An 18,859-nucleotide genomic window follows, 5' to 3' on the forward strand; every position below is an offset into this window, starting at 1 on the left:
CAATAAATAATTTTTTAAAAATCACATAGAAAATAGAATGGTGGCTGCCAGGCGCCGCAGAGTTTGGGAATGGAGAGTTATTAATGAGTACAGAGTTTAACAAGATGAAAAGAGCCTATGGAGATCGATGTGCAACATTACGAAATTAAAAATTAAAAATGTTTAAGATGATAAACTACATGTATTTTACCACAATAAAAAAATTGAGGAAAAAATTCCTTTGAAATCGATCACAGACCTAGATGTAAAAGGTAAAATTTTAAAACTTCTAGAAGAAAACATTATAAAATAAGATCTTTGTGACTTTGGGGTTGGCAAAGATTTCTTAGGAGGACACCAAAAGCATAAATCATAAAAGAAAAAATAACTTAGACTTACTCAGAATTTAAAATTTCTGCTCTTTTAAATATATACTATCAAGAAAATGAAAAGGCAAGCTACTGAGAGAAACTACTCACAAGTGTATCTGAGAAAGGACTTACATCTAGAATATATAGAGAACAGTTATGACTCAATATTAAAAAGAACCAAATTTAAAATGAGCAAAAGATTTAAACAGAAACTTCACAAAAGATGTACAATGACCAAGAAGCACATGAAACAGTGCTCATCACCATCAGTCTTCAGGGGAATGCAAGTTAAACGACAATGAGATTCTACAACATATCCACCAGAATGGCTGAAGTGTGTTGACGCGGATGTGGCCTAACTGGACTATCATATATTGCTGGTGAGAATATAAAATGGCGCAACCACTTTGCAAATCTATTCGACAGCTTCTTGGAGAGTTAAATATGTACCTCCCTTATAATTCAAGAGAAATTTTCCCAAAAGAAGTGAAAACATATCAACAGAAAGACTTCTGCACAAATAGTCAAAGTAGGTTTATTTATAATGACCAAACACTAGGAAGAACCCCAAAGTCCATCACTAAGTAAATGGATAAACAAAATCTGATATATCCACACAAAGGAATATCACTCAGCAATGAAAAGGACTAAACTACACACAACAACATTAATGAATCTCAAAAGCATGCTGAGTGCAAGAAGCTAGAAACAAAAATGGTCATAACATAGTCATCCCTCAGTATCTAGGAAATAAGTTTCAGGAGTGGCTGCAAAATACCAAAATCCTAGGATGCTCAAGTCCCACAGTCAGCCTTCCATATCTGAAGTTCCATATCTGTGCGTTCAACCAACCAAGGATTGTGCAGTACTGCACTATTGAAAGAAATCTATGTTTAAATACAGATCAAACTTGTGTTGTTCAAGGGTCAATTGTGTATCACTCAATGATATGAAACTCTAGAAAAGGCAAGTCTAACTTACAGTCACAGAAAGTTCTGTGCATGCCTGGGGTTGGGAATGGAGAAACTGACTGGAAAGGGGCACAAGGAAACCTTTTAGAGCGATAGAAATGTCATATATCTTGTTTGTGGTAAGGATTACGAGAAGTGTATGTATCTGACAAAACATCTCAAACTATACAATCAAAATAGGTGCATTTTAAAAAGGACACACTATATAGAACAGGGAACTATATACAGTGTCTTGTAATAACCTATAATGGAAAAGAAACTGAAAAAAAAATTGTGTAACTGAATCACTTCGCTGTACACCTGAAACTAACACAACCTTGTAAATCAACTATACTTCAATTAAAAAAAAAGAAAAAAATGGGTGCATTTTACTGTATGTCAACTATAGCTCAGTGAAGTTGATTAACATCTTCTCCACATTAGAAGACATAAGCAAGATTTCTCCTTTATAAAATGGGGATCATAACAGTACCTACTTTATATGCACTGTGATGAGTAAATGGGCTGGGGTTACCATTAGGTCATGTGAAACACTTAGGGCCTGATGTATAATAAAAACTCAGTGGCATAAAATTTTCTTTAAGATAAATATCTTAGCACAAGACTCACTATAAACCACTGGTTCTCAAACCAGGGGCAATTCTGCCCCCCAGGGGACAAAGGGCAATGTCTGTAGACATTTTGGATTGTCATGATTGGAGGGGTGCTATAGGCATCTAATGGATAGAGGTCAGGGATGTGGCTGAACATTCTGCAATGCATGGAACAGTCTCCACAACAAAGAATTATCTGACTCAAAATGTCAATACTGCAGAGGCTGAGCAACCCTGCTGTAAACAAAGTGACACAACAATCCACATATAGAAAGGAAATATGTAAAGTGCACATAATCAACACGGAATTTGAAGTCCAAAATATATATATCTTCTACAAGTCAAAAAGAAAAGTCAAAACCAATAGGAAAATGAGCAAAGAATAAGAACATGACCAGTAAACATGAAAAGATCCTTACCCTGCAGAAAAAATGCAAAGTGAGTATGTGAGATAGCATTTTAAAACCAATAAAGTGGCAAAAATAAAAAATTCTGACAATATCAAATGTCAGTGACAAAACAGAATAGAAATCTATACCATACACTGCAGGTGAAAGGGTAAATAATAGCCATATATCAATACATATATGAATGTACATACATATATATGCATTCCTATTCATGCATTATGATGAATAGTGATTAATGATAGTAGTTACTCCGGGGGATGAAGGGAAAGGGGAGGAATTTAATTATATTACCTTAATTTAAATTACTGTTCTGTTCTCTGAAAGCTGTGTTTTAAAATGATTCCCATTCACTGATCACCTAATATATATCAGATACTCTGTAAGATATACTTCATACCTTTAATTCTGCACAACAAATCTATGTTGTAGCTATCGTAGCTCCTGAGATTGAACAATTTACTCAAGGTACATAGCTAGCTAGTGGCAGAGACAGAATTCAGGCCAAGGGCTTTCTACTGCAAGGCCAGTCCTCTCTCTCCCACAGCAGTAAAATATTATGACCTATGCCCTAGTATTTGACAATATCAAAGTATTCTTGTAAATATTTCTGGCTTTTTATAGAAATATCTCAATCAAGATAATTCTGGAATCGAGAGAAGATAAAGAAAATAGGATGGCAAAAGCAGAGTAAGCAAGGCAAACAGAAGCTATAGAAGCCTTCCCTAAAAAATGTACATAGACATGAAATTAAATATGTAATTTCAATGGTTCACAAATTCCCTGGGAGCACTCACCAAAAGGTATTTGGATTCCAGGTTAAAAATGTCTTTTAAGAAGAAGAAAAAAAAAAGAGCAGCCACATTCAATTATTTGAATTTAATTCTTCAAATGTTTGAAGGACCATTCAAATTTCTTTGACCAGAGTTGTACTTCATCAACTACTGCATAAGTGTTCCAAACACTGTTCATGTTCAGAAACTTTTTGGTTTGCCTCAGTAAAATCTACCATCATTCTTACTATAAAGAGCTCTTTGTTCCAGAACTGTATACAAGAGAAGTAATGAGACTGGTAGTTACGTGAAGCTTGTAGAATTGGTTAAACTCAATCGGACATTTTGTATGTAAAGGTTACCTTTGTTGAAGGAGGAAAGTTAGAACGAGGAACAGGCTTAAAAAAGAGGTTGGATCTTTTCTACATCCAGAATCAATTACTAATAAGTTATATCCCATTACATGTCCATATGTGCAAAAACACACAAGATTCAACATCTTTAGCTTTAAAACAAGAAAATGCCACTATCCATTATCTTATTGGGGGGGGGGTAACCATTAGCTTATTTTTTTCACATGTAATAGTCTTTTTCTTCAAATGTCCTTTCTCATTTTGGGGTGAGTTCATGTCTTTCCTACTCTAGTCTTCATTCCCTCATTTGAGAATGAGAATATTCCCTTATTCTGCCATTTTTATCCCTTAAGCAGATGTAGTATACAAGTATTTAATTTAGTTATGCAGATTTCATGTTCTATCAACCTAGCTAATTCTGAATTACTATATTTTCTTTCCTTCAATAAATGCACCTAAACTGATTACTTTCTTAACCTTTCTTAAACCATATCCCTGTGGTTTTCATGTTTTACTATGAATCTTTAGATGGGAGACAATGTCCATACTGTATAACTGGTTCAGAGTTACACTCCACCCAGTACACTGTCTCCTCATGTATTTTACAAACTTATGTTACTATGAGCAGCAACTGTGCTATGCAGAGAATGGAATTAGTGAACACTTGTGGGAAGACTTCAAAAGTTACCAGAAATGCTCTGCAACATCCTCATTTTTCTTAATGATTAATAAGCCTTGTCAACCACAAATTGATCCGTTTTTAAAGCTATTTATATTTTCAGCATGTATAACACCAGGGGAGAGACTAAAACTTAAGATGGCTAATTCCAGGCTTGGCAGTTAATACTACATCCTTGGACTTTAACATCTCCTAACTCTAATATACAGGGGTATAGTATTCAAATCTGTAGACTGTCTATTCCTATCTTTAAGTATAATCTAGATTTTTGACCATAACCTCCTTCTACCCATAACTGAGACAAACTTTTTGTCCTAAAGATTGTCTATATGCCTCAAGTTTTAATTTATTTTTACCTAGAAAAAGTGCACTGGAAAGACTAGATTTTGAAGTTTTTAAAACCTGGATTTGAAACCTTGTTGTTTCACAAGCTAGCTGAGTGACTTTTGCACAAGTAACTTAACTTGGCTCTCTGAACATTCTTTTCCTTTCTTAAGCACGCTAAAATACCTATCTCTTAAGGTTGTCTTAAGGGTGAAATGAGACAAAACATCTCCATTACCTAACACAGTACTTGGCATGTAACCGATGCCCAATCAATAGGAGCTATTTCCAGTTTCTCAGCTCCCTGAAAGTTAAGAGCATGTGTTTCCTTGAAACCTCGCCATCACGGTAACTAGCAGAGTGCTTCACACATTACAGAAACTTAGTGAATCCCAGGAACTGCTTTAGGAAGTCTCTAGCTTTTAGGTAAATATTTCACTACTATTATTTATTATTTTTTTGAAGCAGTCCTAACTCCACTAGGTGTATTCCATATAGATTTATATGTGTTTTAATATTTTTATTCTTTTCACAACCTTTCAACAGCTTTCTATGGTTCTCAGGATATAATTCAAGCTCTTTACTAGGGCCTAGTGATCTATTTAGTCCCAGCTTGTTTTTCCTCTTCACTTAAGAGGTACTAGCCACACTTGCCCTCTACCTGCTCCTCAACCACCACTCTGAGCCTATTTCAGCCCCGCGGTCTATTTCCCTCTAAGAGGAATGCCTCGCCCACTTCCACAGGTGGGGCTATTTAAAGCTTGAGGCTCAAACGTGGCCTCCCGACAGCCCTGCCCTTGATTACCCTGCCTCTCCCACTACCATGCTATTTTATTCATGGAACATCACTTAACCACTCTGCCCAATTCTCCCTCATTTGTTTCCGAGTGAGGACAGGGACTGTGTCTATTTTGCTTTTAGGTGTGTCCCCTATGCTAAAACTGTCTGGTAGAGAGGAAGCGAGTGACCTCGGGCGACAACGCCTCCACAGGTCCAACTTCTGGCCTCTGGGCTGGAGCCTGGGCCGTCGGGGGAGCCTCCCCTGGGACGCGCCACCCTAAGGGCAGACACCCCCTCTCCCACCGGGGCTCGTCGGGAGTGTCGGCCGCCCCTCGCGTCGGGTACGGACCCTGGGGGGACTGGGCTCTCAGGCAGGGGAGGGTGTGGACATTGAGAACTCGTGTGGCCACGGCGGCTCGGGGCTTCGGCCTGGGCTTCTGGAACGTGCGCGCGAGCCGCCAAGCCCACCGACACCTCCGGCCTCGGCCGCCTGGACCCGTCTCAAGTCTTTAATATGGACTTCGGCAGTGAGGTGTCCGTCAGCAAGGCGGGCCCCCTCTCAAAAGCAGCGGGAGGAAGTCTAGTTCTAGTCACCAGAAAACGACTTCCAGGGAACCGACTGGAAAACTCACCACAGAGCGCAGGCTGCTCAGACGCCGCGAGACAACTTGACTGGAGGGAGGAGCCCGCGCAGGGCACGGGCGAGCGCGCGCCGATCTCGCGCAGCCGCAGTGGCAGCCTCGCGCGTCCTGGGTGGGGCGCGCAACTGGGGGGGAGCCAGCCTCTCTCGCGCGCTGACGCGACAGGCAGCGGCGGAAGGGTGTGGACGCGCAGGCGCCGCGGGGGCTCCGGAGGCAGGGAGGCGGGGCCGCGCAAGCGCCGTGAGAGGCGGTAGCGGCGGCGGCGGCGGCGGCGGCGGCGGCAGCGGTGTCGGCGGCAGCTGTGAAGGAGTTCCGGGAAGATGGTGCTGATTAAAGAATTGTAAGTGGGATCAGTGGGCGTGAGCGAGATTACAGGACGGCCGTGGTTGGAGATTCATTGAGAAGTGGCGGAATATTCCTAAGAAGCAGCGAGCCTCCGGCCGGCCGCTCCCTACGCGCGCCCCCTCCCCGCGGCCCGCGCCCCCGGCCCGCGTCGCTGGCCGACTCCGAGCCCCGCCGCCGCGCTACCCCAGAGCCCACCCCCCCGGCGTTGCTGTGGTAACACTGCTGCCTTCTCCCCCCGGGCGAAGGCGGCGGAGTCCCGGCCGGAGCGCGTGGCTCCGGTAGGCGCGGCCGGGAGTTTCCGCTGGGACCCGCCTTCCCCCAACCCCCCACCCCAGTCTGAGTCTGGGCCCACCCCCAGGCTCGCGGGTGGGACCCGGCTGGAGCACGGGGCTGGGGATACGCGGTGGGTAGGCGATTTGTCTTCCGGGGTGGAGCCTACCCGTAACCCGTGGGAGGTGGGCTTGCCAGGTAAAAGCATCCTTGGTGTCGGGATTCGGTGTGGGACATAGGCGCCGTGAAGTTCCTGCGGGAGCCGGGAGTACGGAAAACCTGTGCTGCTTAGAGCCTCTCAGTTGACTGAAGTGGAGAGCTCTCTCTCTCTTCTCCGAGTCTCAGTTGCCACATCTTGAAGATAGGGTGACCCTCTGGGCTCCATGTGCTTCCCGGGGTTTAGGTGAGGCGTTAACATGGTTGGTCGAATAGAAGGGTTTCCAGGTGCATCAGACCGGCTCCGTGGTTTTGTTGAAGGCTTACGGCATTTCCTACCAGCACGGACTGTGAATATCACAGGAAATCTGGTTGGCAGTGAATGTTCGGCTGTCACAGCTGGTTCGTGTTGTCAGCATCCGTCGGGCAACTAGGGATTTCGAGTGTGGCCCGTTCTTGGGTTTTTCAAGTGCTCTTTTCATTTTAAACTCTTTAAAAAATTACGGCTTGATTTAACTAACTCCAGACAGCTTATTTTTAGTGTTAGTTCTCAAACTCTTTTTTTAAAGTCACTCCTGCCGCTTCTCTGCTTAAAGCTGTCCAGACTCCTTATCTTATTGAGTAAAAGCCAACGCCTGGGAGTTCTTAACACTGTTTTGTGCTATGATTTCAGTTACAGCTCCTTCCTTGCCCATTCCAAGCTCACAGGTTTCCTTGCTGTTCCCCCACTGTTCCAAGGGAAAAAGCTCAGTTCAAGGCCCTTCTGCTTGCCATCCCCTCTGCGTGAAGTACCCTTCCCTTATCTCACTAATTCACCTCCCTCTCTCAGGTCTTTGCTTAAATATCATCTTCTTAGGGAATCCCTCTCTGAAGATCTAATTGCAACCCCCACCATTTGGTGTTTGCCTTTTCTGCTTTGTTGTTCTCCATAGCAATATATCACCATCTAACGTGCAGTACAATTATTAATTTTTTTCTATTTTACTACCTGTATTCTCTCACTGCATACCAACTCCATGAATCTGTCTATTTTGCAGCCTCTCATATCCGCAGCTCTTAAAATAGTCTCTGGCACAAAATAAGTGTTCAGTAAGTATTAAAAAGTAAAATAAATAAATGAAAAATTATAACTTTAGTCCATGACAAGGATCCTGAGAAAAGACATTTTCAGTTAAAGTTATTTATAGTATTGAACTTTGGATTTGTAAAATTTTTCTTCCAATGTATCGTGCAAATATTATCTCATTTATTACTCTATGACAGCTTTATAATGTAGGTAGGTGGCAGATAATAAAACTTAGGAGGAAAAAAGACAGAAGGAGGGGATAGGTATAGCTCAGTGGTAGAGTGCATGCTTAGGATGCACAGTCCTGGGTTCAATCCCCAGTACCTGTATTTCAAAAAAAAAATTTTTTTTAATTAAAAGAGAGAAAGAAGAAATAAAAAAAGAAAAGGAAATTTACTTGGCACAAGTCACATAGCAAGTGAGTTGCAGAACTGATTTTAGATCATAGATGTAGTCATTTTTCTTTCATTAGTTGTTTCCTCCCCCCTAAAATGGGAATTAAGTGTTTAGTAGATCCCTTTGACAGTTATGCAAGTAGTATCAGGCTAATTCATGTAGAGTAATTCTCATTGGGAATATGCACACTATGCTTTTTTGTGAACCGTTAGTTTCATTAAAAAAACTTTAATGTACTGAGGTAACAAATGCAGAAATGTGGCCAAGGTGTAATGTGTTTTTCTGAAGGAATTATAAATTAACGTTTCTTGATATTCACCCCTCATGTATGTCTCCCTTAGATTTTTTTTCCTGCTATACTTTGGGGGGAGCGAATTAGGTTTGTTTATTTATTTTTAGAGGAGGTACTGGGGATTGAACTCAGAACCTCGAGCATGCTAAGTATGCACTCTACCACTTGAGCTATACCCTCCCCACTCCTGCTATACTTTTTGAGGACAGAAGCTGTTTCTTATTTTAAACATTCCTAGTGTCCAGCACAGCATCTAGTCTAGCACACTGTAAGTGCTCAGTGTTTAATGAAAAAAAAAAAAAGATTCTTCTTACTTAAAATCAACTTTCTAAAATTGTTTTTCGTCACGAGCAATGAATAGGTCATTCCTATGTGAAGATGTTGGTAAACTGTAAAATGTTTTCGTAAATGTTTGTTGTCTTTAAAAAAATGCCATCTATTTTTGACCTGAATTAAAAAGTTAGAAATGACTTTTTTAGGTTAGGGAGATCCCTTCAAGTTGTTTCTTAAGCAATAGATGAAATTGCCATTATTGTCAAGTCCTGGTTTTAAAGAACTGGTTGGTAGTTCTATTTGGAAGATTATTTTCATGAGGGTTTTCAGGGAAGTTTGAAAATTTTCAAATTGCTCTAAAAGTTGAGTACTGCTTTTAGAAAAAAATACAAAATCAAAGCCTATTTGTTTCTTTGTTCTTACTTTTCCTTAAGCAAATCTTGAAGAAGTTACTCGATATATCATTCATTCAGAATGTCTTAATCAGTCACTTTCATTTTGTGAACTAAATTTCCCTGAAAGTGTATAAAAATAGGGATCTTCCTGCAAGTGAGTAGTTGTTAAAATTACTCAGCAGTGATTCTTTGGTTTTGTGAAACTTCAGGGAAGTCTTTACCGGTCTCCTCTCTGTCGCTTCCTTCCATTTCCTCTACAGCTCATCATCTGGTTCCAGGCCTTGGCGAATCCTTGCCCTGCCTCCCAAAAATGGCTTTTCCCCACCCTTCTGCTTCTCATTGTTTATAACCATCTATAGATGACATCTTCAGGTTGGCAGTAGTTATGTCACTTACTTTTTGGAACAACCTTCTGGAATTCTTTGTTGTCTAATACATTAAATAAGACTTCTTACTGTTGTCTTCCAGGCCCTGAAAATATGCTCCCAACCTATGTCTTTGTCCATATCTTCCAAAGTACACTCCCATCCTGGGTCTTAGTCTTCTCAAACCACTGCTCTCCCAGTTTATTTTCTGTTACTGGGACAGTGAGCAAGTTAGTGTGTACCCTGAGCAGACGGCTAAAATGATTAGGTATGGAAGGATTTTGTGGAACAGGTTTATTCTTGATGAGAATGGAAGTTAGTGACCATTGTGACTTGGGGATTGTTCACTGTCTTTAGATGACCATTATCAGAAAGTCTAGAGTGATGAGTGACCCCTCAGAAGTTAGGGAAGAGGGAATAACAGGAGACATGTTACATATGTGGTAGAGATTAAGGTGATGTGAGCATTCAAGCCTCAATGTTTGAGGGGAATAGGAGAGGAATTGATGGAAAGTGCAACTGAAAAGGAATTGGAATGAGGAAGACTATTGGGAATTTTCTATAAAGTGAAAATTGAGGTGAATCCCTGATATTTTTCCCCCCTCCTTGTAGTAGAAAGAGTTAAAATAGGATTTTAGATGACACTGCTGTGGTAGCTTGATGGTTAGGTGGGAAAAGTCTGAGAATGACCAGGCCAAAAAAATAAGTTGCTGTCTTGGACACGACCTATTACCATGAGACAACTAATATTTAAGAATAGCCTTGGCTTTCAGAGTTTATTGTGGAAGTAAGTGTGAAGGTACTTCCCTAAAAAAGTCTGGAGATAAAATACAATATCCTGATATAAAATACTTCATCATAGTATTCTTTTTCAGAATTCATTTCAGGAGCATTATGCCTTTGTACTGGTCCTTTTGTGTGTACAGTAACCAGCTCTCTTGGACAAGATCAAACACAGCAACCTTACATTGAAGCTACCCTAGAAGGGGTTATATTTATAAGGTTCAAAGTATTTTCCATGGTAACGTTTTTTCTTATTAGATCTAAAGGACCTTTTACATGTTTTTCTCCATAAAAGTGAGGAATAATTAATTGGGTAGTGGGGAACAGTTTTTGGAGGAATTCATTCATGACATTCAAAACATGTATTCTGGAAAAGTGTCATAAAAACAAAATGCATAGTATATAGATGGAGGATGAAACCATACTAAAAATTTCATGAGGGCAACCTGACCAGACAGTCTGCAAATAATACTTCCTGTACTCTGCAATTTTCAGTGATGAGTTGTCTCTTGTTCCTCTACTCCCCGTAAGACTCTCTACAACTATTTTTTTGAGGTCCTGGAATAATGAGGACACTCAGTGCAAGTGATCATTGAGAGTCAAGTGTGGTGGTTTTATTTCCCCAGCTTAAAAACTCATTTACAACTGTAGTCATTGCGAAGACCGTTTTCCATAAATGGCATCTTGTATTATGCTATCATTGGGTTTAAAGCAAAAGCTCTTTTAAGCGTGGAAATCTGTGTTTTAAAGCACCTATTTCACGTGTAACATATTTTTTATCCCTTTGTCTTTTTAGCCGAGTGGTTTTGCCATGTTCTGTTCAGGAGGTAAGTCTTGCTTGCTTCTGTATTTTATTGATATAGTTTATTTTGATATGCTAACCTGAAGTCATATTTTCATTGTATTCATTTTACCTTTACTTTGCAGTTTATGTGACAAAATGAAGTATGATGTGTTACAGATAATTAATTGTAAATAAGTTTTGTTACACTGCCTTGTTTGGGAAAGGTCTAAGAATGTAGTTTAACCTCCTGTCCAGTACAGGAATTCTGTCTTATATCCCAGGGGAAGGAGATTCTAGCCTCAACTTAGGCACGTTAAGGTTAGGTCACTTGCTGCTTAGAGAAGCAGCCTACTTTACTGTTGGATATTTTAAAACATTTGTCTTTACTTGAAACCAAAATCTGCTTTCCTGTAAAGTTTGCATGTTGTTTACAGTTCCTTCCACTTGAACATAGGGAAGTAAACCTGTTCTGTCTTGCATATGATAACCCTTCAGGTTTTCTTTTGGCAGTTCTCTCTCTTCCCCCTAGCCCTTTTGTTCCATCTTCTCTCTATATGAGGTCACAAGGTTTAACATTCCCAGCACATTCATTTGTCCCGATATAACATGACCTCTAGACTCCCTTACCAGCTGTCTCACTACTGCATGTGTTGAAGTTGTTGCTCTCAGTTGAAAACAGTATTCCAGTCACGGTCCCACCAGCGTGGAACCATGAGGGATCAGTCTCCCCTGATGTGCACGTGGTACAGAAACATCACCTATTCAGAACTTGCATGTCCTACAGTTGTAGCTATCTGTCATAACCAAGAATGAGAATAAAAGCAGAGAAGGGTTCTGAAAAATCAAGATATGTGTAGCAAAAACCCATAAAGCCCTTTGAGTCCCTCTAACTTGTGCACAGTTTGCACTTGCTCGGTTATCTGGTTTTTCTAGGGCTGACACTAGATTAGAAGCAGTGAATTGGAAGTGGGACAAAACAAACTGATAACCTAAGATGTGACAGCTGACAGAAGGCAGACAGAAAAAAAATAATAAAATGCAGGAACTAAAAATGAGTAGCTGTCTGGCGCTGTTTAATGTAGACTTGAACACAGCTGTATATACATCAGTAGCATGAGGTTTCTGTGTTGGAGCGTATTAAAACACTCCAGACAAGCCAAGCACCCCTATTTTTCACTTGTACAATTGACTGTTTGAACTTGAATGTAGAAATTGACATTTGTTTTGGTTAAATTTTTTCTTTTCATTTTGGCTGGTTGGATCAACGTGTTGAAATCTTTCTGAGTCTTGGTATTGTCACCCAAAATAATCTTAGCTTTTTATTATATTCAGACTAAATAAACATGCCTCCTGCCTTTATTTAAGTTATTCTTAAAAATGAGAAAGAAAGCCTAGTAGCATGCCACAAAATATCAGTCCATTAATAACATTTTTTTGGATACTGTGTTTAGTTGTTTCTGTGTAAATTTTTGTTACTCTGTTCCTGACCAAGATCAAATTTAACCCTCTTACTTAGAGACATTTTAATCCTACTATATAAAATCTGAGACACTATTTTGAAGGACTTAGGAGTATTGTAGCATTACTGGACTAACCCTGTGTTGTATCATGAAAACCAAAAGAAGAACTGTAGCCCTCTCAGGAGTCTAAAATCTCAACAAAAACTTATTTTTCATGCATTTAAGAAATGTATTTGATACCAGCTTCCTAAACCCTTCCAAACTGAATATGTGTATGTGTAAATTAACCTGCATGATAACATCATCTTCCTGTGGGCTTTTTAGATATGAGTATTTACTGAGCTTACAACGACCCCTATTATTTATTCCTCAAAAACAATGTTAGTTTCGAATGATGAGTTTTTAGAGGTGGCTTTTCTTTGAAAATATGCTTAGAAAAGAAGAAAGCATTTCTTCAGGCTCTCTTCATTGGGAGGAAGAAATTTAGCCAGGTTTGAAGAGATTGGAGATAATGCCATGACTGAGTCACTAGAACGAGTTAGAGCACAAGAACTTGGTTTTTCATCCTTCGCTGGAACTGTTAGAAACTCCAGACTGAAGTAGAACAGGGCTTCCTGCTCACAGGTGCTGGTGCAGGCCACTGGGAATTCTCGTTCCCTTAAAATGAAATAGAAACCACTGTCAGCAATTTCTTGCCTTTTATGGTAATACTTGGGGTATTTACGAATAGTTTAAAAACAGTTTCTGTTTACTGGAGAACTTCACAATTAACAGTTCTGACCCCGGATACCCCAGTACTGTTTCTGTTTAGGTGGACAAGGGCCAAATTGGGCGTGTCATATACATACGTCATGGAAAAGAAGACCCCAGAGGTCTGCTAAAATTTGGACTATAATGGTTCTTTGTATTTGCAGGCTTTTATTATTACAGTTTATATCCCTTCTCCTCATTACTGAGAACTGTATTCTGATTGCTCAGCTTTCTTATAAGGAACAATTACATTCCTGCCATATCTTCTTTAGAATTTTGTGAAATTAAATGAAGTATAGTAGATGTGAAAATGCTTTGGAAAACATAAATGTATATTTATTATTCAAAAAACTGAACCAAATGTCAAGGTGTTGTCTTGATAAATGGATAGTATATATTATTTGTAAGTAATAGCTTTCTTAAGTAATGAAAATCTTGTAAAATATTATAGTTTTTTGAACTGTATAATCATATGGTGTTTGTCTCTCTAAACATATTTATTTCTAATTTGAGTCATGTTTTCATATAGAGCATATGTACCAAATGGTCTGGGTATACTTTTCTATATCTGTAGTAAGATTTTAGCATAGGAGGTTTCTGCAGTTGCTACTGACTTCCTGAAATTCTGTGCTCTTTAATATTTCAGTATCAGGTTGGGCAGCTTTATTCTGTTGCAGAAGCTAGTAAAAATGAGACTGGTGGTGGAGAAGGAATTGAAGTCTTAAAGAATGAACCTTATGAGAAGGATGGAGAAAAGGGACAGTATACACACAAAATCTATCACCTAAAGAGGTAAGCAGGATGTTCACATTTGATGCTTAATCGTTACAGTAAATAATCATGCTTTAACTATCCGGCCTACTTATTAAGCACGTAACTACCTAACTCACTAGTGTTGAGAAGGTACTTTTTAAAACTTTAATGTGACCCCCTCCAAATTTTTCAGCGTGATGATATGTTGTATTTTAATTTTTTGAGAGCCTTCCCCACTTTACTAGTGTTTTTAAATTATAATCTATCTGCTTATTAAAAAATTCAAACAGAAGATTATAAATTAAGAACAGTCCCCACCTCTTGTCATCACATATCCATAGCCCTAGAGAGAAACTAGAAACAGTTTAGCATTTATCCTTCCAGATCATGTTCTATACATACTCAAGTAAGTTTTTTGAAAACATAGAAATGAATAATTTGTATCATTTGTCTTCACAACAGATAAGGTCATACCATACATACGGTTCTGCACTTTGTTTTAATTTTCATGCAGTGATGTATCACAAACATTCTTTTGTGTTATTAATTAATGCCCTTTCCATTCTTTTTAAAGCTGAGTAAAATTTCTTAGTGTGGACATAAGCATAGTTTATGTAACCATTCTCTAAGTGATAAGGTTGATTTCAGGGTTTTCAGTATTTTCCTTTTTGTCTGTTACAGATACTTTTTCTATGAACATGGCTGTAGATAAGCCTTTATGCTTAAGTTACTATTTCTCCCGGAGGAATCTATTATAGGAGGATTGCTGAACGGCCACACTTATTTAAAATTCTGATATTATTGCCACATTTCCCTCCAAGAGTTTGAGAGTATTCATTTTCCCATATTTTTCTCTTTTTAATTTTTGCCAATTTTATGCACAGAAAATAGCCTCTTGTTTAAATTTGTATTTATTAGTGAAGTTGAATGTCTTCATAATAATTGACCATTTGAATTTCTTGTGTGACTTGACTGTTCAAATCATTTGTTCATTGTTTTAACCTCTTTGGTTTGTAGAAATTCCTTTGCACATTTTCCTAAGTTTGACAGTCTCATCTCTGCCTTTGGCATAAATATTTTAAAATAGAAAACGCACACCAATATTTATCTAAGGGCAAAAGATCAGTGATGGTTTTTAAGAGTCTATTTTATTTAAAAAGTCTGTTTTGTCAGTAGCATCCCTGGTTTTGTAAAGGTGGGAGGGAATCTGCCCTGCACTTGGCTTTTTTTCTCTTCACATCATGTAATCAAATAACACTGGTGTTTTGCAGAGCTTTTTCAAGTGGTAGGTAAGCTGTGATGATCACTATTTTTCATATTTTCTCGGTTTAAGGCTACTGCTTGGTTTATAGTGACACATGAGTATAAGGTAGGGCATCACTTTACAGAACCTTACATTTAGTGCTGTTTTCTCATGGAACACAGCGTTTCTTTGTCTCTGATGCAGGTTGAATGAAGGCAATGGCTTTGATTAATCAATTACATTGAGGACTGTTATTCATTGTTTTTATTAATTTGCTGGCACCCTAAGTATATCTAAAAATGTGCCATTTGAGAGAAAACTTTGGCATTTTAGATGGTATAATCTATATAATATATTGCTGCATTTACTTACGTATACTCAGCTTTATTTTTCTAGCATTTTACAGTTACTCATTAATTGCATATTACCAATACATAAAACTCGCTTTATTATAAACATTGAACTCTCTGGGGGTTCTAAAATAAACCAAAAAGTTTGATATATAAAATTTTCTGCTGATCTGTGACGTCTATATGTGAATAAGTAGATTCAAAATACCCTTCATTTGAAAACTAAGCGATGGAATACTGGAGAAATGTTTGCTATATTATTGCATGGAAAAGACCAGTTGCTAGACTTGTACATAAATAATATGCTGTATATAATTTTAAAAATTAGAAAAGCACTTGGGAAAAGATTCATTAAAATGTTGAGAATGTTTTTTCCTTGGTAGTGGAATCATGGGTGATTTAAGTATTTTTTACTCTTTTGTATTTTTGTTTAATGAGAAAAAAAGAATGATAAATATTTTTTTTGAAACATTTGATTTCACTCCAGCCATAAATAAGGGATCTTTTAAGTTCAAGAGGGCTGTATAAATATGGTTAGTGCAAGAGAGATTATTGTTCTGGAGAGCTTACTGGGATGAGGTTCAGAATTCCTTTCAGACTTTTTAGTGGATTAAATAAAGGAAAGCCTTGGCTCTGGAGCCCAGCCTCCCAGCACACTCCAGCTTTTGGAACTGCTTCTTCATTCCTGGAAGGAGTGAAATCATTCCACAGTACCCTTTGATTTCACCCTTACGTGCACTCATTTCTTCCTCATTGCAGTCCTGAGAAATAGACGGTATGCACATGGTACATAAGAGGACACAAAGTTTCATATTTACTCAAAGTCATGAAGCTAGTAAGTGGCAGAATGGTGACTGAGCCTGGATTCTCTGATTTCTGATCCCAGGCTCTTTTGGTCACAAATAGAGTCCCAAGGGCCTGCACTGATGAGCACACGTGTCCCATAAGAAGGGAGAGTCGGGGTCTGTTCAGATGATGAGGGCTATTTGGTGCTCACAGGAGGCTGACCTTGTCGCACAGGATGGCAGTTGTGGGCGGAAGCGTGGAGCGGCACGACACAGGAGAGGGGAAAGGAGGTGGCAATAGTGGACCTCAGGCAGTGTGGCAGATAGTGGCTACTCTGACCGTAATGAAAAACAACCAAAAACCTGTCCATTAATAAAGACAAAACAGGGACCAACTGTCTCTGTGGTCCTGGGGTAGAGGAGCCTGTCATGGGGCAAAGGCAGTCAGATGTCCACACTCAGAGTCATCACTGTCACAGTGAAGGCACAACAGCCACAGGAGGACTATATTATGGGAGGGCAAGAGTCATTTAGCAGCAGGTGCCGAGGCCTTCACTGTCCCATAGGAAAGACTGCGGTCATGGCCCAGGCTGGCAGTTCAGCCCCATCAGACCTCAGCGTCCAGCAGGGGCATCAGTTCAGCAGGCTGAGGACATACCTGCAGGTCCTAGGGTTCTAGAGCTCTCCCAGAGGGAGTTACATTTGTGTCCAGTTAATATATGATCCCTGTCCAACGTTTATTCTGTTGGGGAACCTATAGTGCCGTGTGCACTGGTAAGATACACGCACTTAATCACAGCCAGAAGATTGAGAAACAATCTTGACCAGGTATTAAAACATTCAAAATTTAGTGATCATCACAAGGGACGTTTCAAATGTCTGGTTTCTTTGAATCTCAGATAGTAGTCTTACAGGATAATGAGGTTCTTTCCATTTCCTTTGATAACTTACAGTGAGTTGTCACCTGCTATAATTTTAAGCAGAGGACCTAGTACTTACTGTGTGTTGTCACTACAGGTGCTGTGGATGGGAGCTTATTCCTTTCCCACAGCAACCTTTTCTAGGGAGGAAACTAGGACCCAGTAATTAAGGTTTCAGCAGCGGGCCCATGTGTCATGGGCCCATGTGTCACTGCCGTTTGGTGGCAGAGTTAGGCCGTGAACCCTGGCAGGTGTTGTGACTCGGAAGCTACCCTCTTTATCACTTTGCTTTACTGCTGAGCCCTGTGGGAGGGTTCAAATACTTTCCATTTCCTAAACTGAACTCCAGAAGAATTTACAGAACATTCTTCCAAGACCAGGGATTCCACCACATCCCATTTCCTCATGAGTCTCAAGTCTTTTTCCAAAATAAAGTTGAACTTAACAAGCTACTTATCCACGATTACCCATGTATCTCCAGTTGTTATAATTCTGTCCAGAGTGAAAACCATTGGCCCTGAGCAAGCCTGGCTCTTCATTGTCCTCTACAAGTGACCTGTTCAGCGTCTTGAGCACTTTCTTCTGATGTTGGGTTGCTCGTAACCTGCTGGGGTTCTTGAGCACAGCTCAGATCTGTCCTATGCAGAGCCATTCCTTGATGGCTTTCATTCATATTCATCCTTATTCCCTAAACACCATCACTTTGTATCTTCTCAGCTTCACACCTAATCATGTATTTCTATATGCATACATATTTGTCTTGTGTACCCCATTTACCACAAAAGTGTGAGTACATTTCCGTAAGTTGGTTAATATACACTTAAGAGTGGATGGTGGGGAAGGAGGACAGAGTTCATTGGGCAAAGAGTTTTGAAGCAGGGCAAGGAAATGTGTTGCAGCTTTTGAGATGGTATTTCAGAGAAAAACTTAAGAGTTCTCCCGAGACCTCATAGAAACACACTGACCAGTACTTTTGGTCTCTTCCTTCTTGGGGAAAATCAGCTTTACTGTTTTTTGTTCCTCATAAGCATTATACCCTAGCCAACTTCAGTCAGTCCTGGATGATGGAGAATTCATAAAGCTTTGCCAACTCCAGAATGGCTTTGTTCCCCAAAGGTTGAAACAGAAGTTTTATTGAAAATCATTGTTTAAAAATTTCATGTGGTTTGAGTTAAGAGCTCATTTTTGTAAGCAAAAAGAGTCATTTGCCAAGAACTTATGTTCGTGTTTAAAAATGAGGAAGTTTAAATCATCTGAGAATGTAGAGATTGACGATGTATGTTGCTTCACAGAGACGAGCATCGCTAAGTCTAAGAAATTAGTAGATATCAGCTGAATAGAGTAATCCGTTCTTTACTCGAGAATTAGCCATAGCGACTAATTTTTTCTTTGTGTATGGTTCCTAGTCTTAAGTTTTGCACAGTTCAAAGTTTTCTAAATCAGGAGTTACCGTATTTCAGAAGAATGTCAGACATTTTCTGAAATACATTGTTTTTTCATGCTGCATTTTATTTCTCATTCCTGTTCTCCTTTTGTTATGTGAAAAATACTTCTTTCTCTCTCTCTCTCTTTTTTTTTTTTTTGAATAATTCTCTTGAATTT

The 18,859-nt window shown here is 39.4% G+C and overlaps 1 protein-coding gene across 2 annotated transcripts in view; it reads left to right on the plus strand.

The window, feature by feature from the left end:
- The first annotated feature begins 6,068 nt into the window (after nt 1–6,068).
- Nucleotides 6,069–18,859, plus strand: part of PITPNB (phosphatidylinositol transfer protein beta) — a 56,768-nt gene continuing 43,977 nt past the window's right edge. The window contains exons 1-3 of one of the 2 annotated variants that reach the window (XM_032471882.1): nt 6,069–6,211; nt 11,009–11,039; nt 13,853–13,998. In XM_032471882.1, the coding sequence (XP_032327773.1) occupies nt 6,192–6,211; nt 11,009–11,039; nt 13,853–13,998 (197 nt within the window). In that variant the 5' untranslated portion in view covers nt 6,069–6,191. The remainder of the gene's footprint in view (nt 6,212–11,008; nt 11,040–13,852; nt 13,999–18,859) is intronic. The other variant, XM_032471883.1, reaches the window with a different exon arrangement.

This window comes from Camelus ferus, chromosome 32, assembly GCF_009834535.1.
Source record: "Camelus ferus isolate YT-003-E chromosome 32, BCGSAC_Cfer_1.0, whole genome shotgun sequence".
NCBI classification, from domain to species: Eukaryota; Metazoa; Chordata; class Mammalia; order Artiodactyla; family Camelidae; genus Camelus; species Camelus ferus.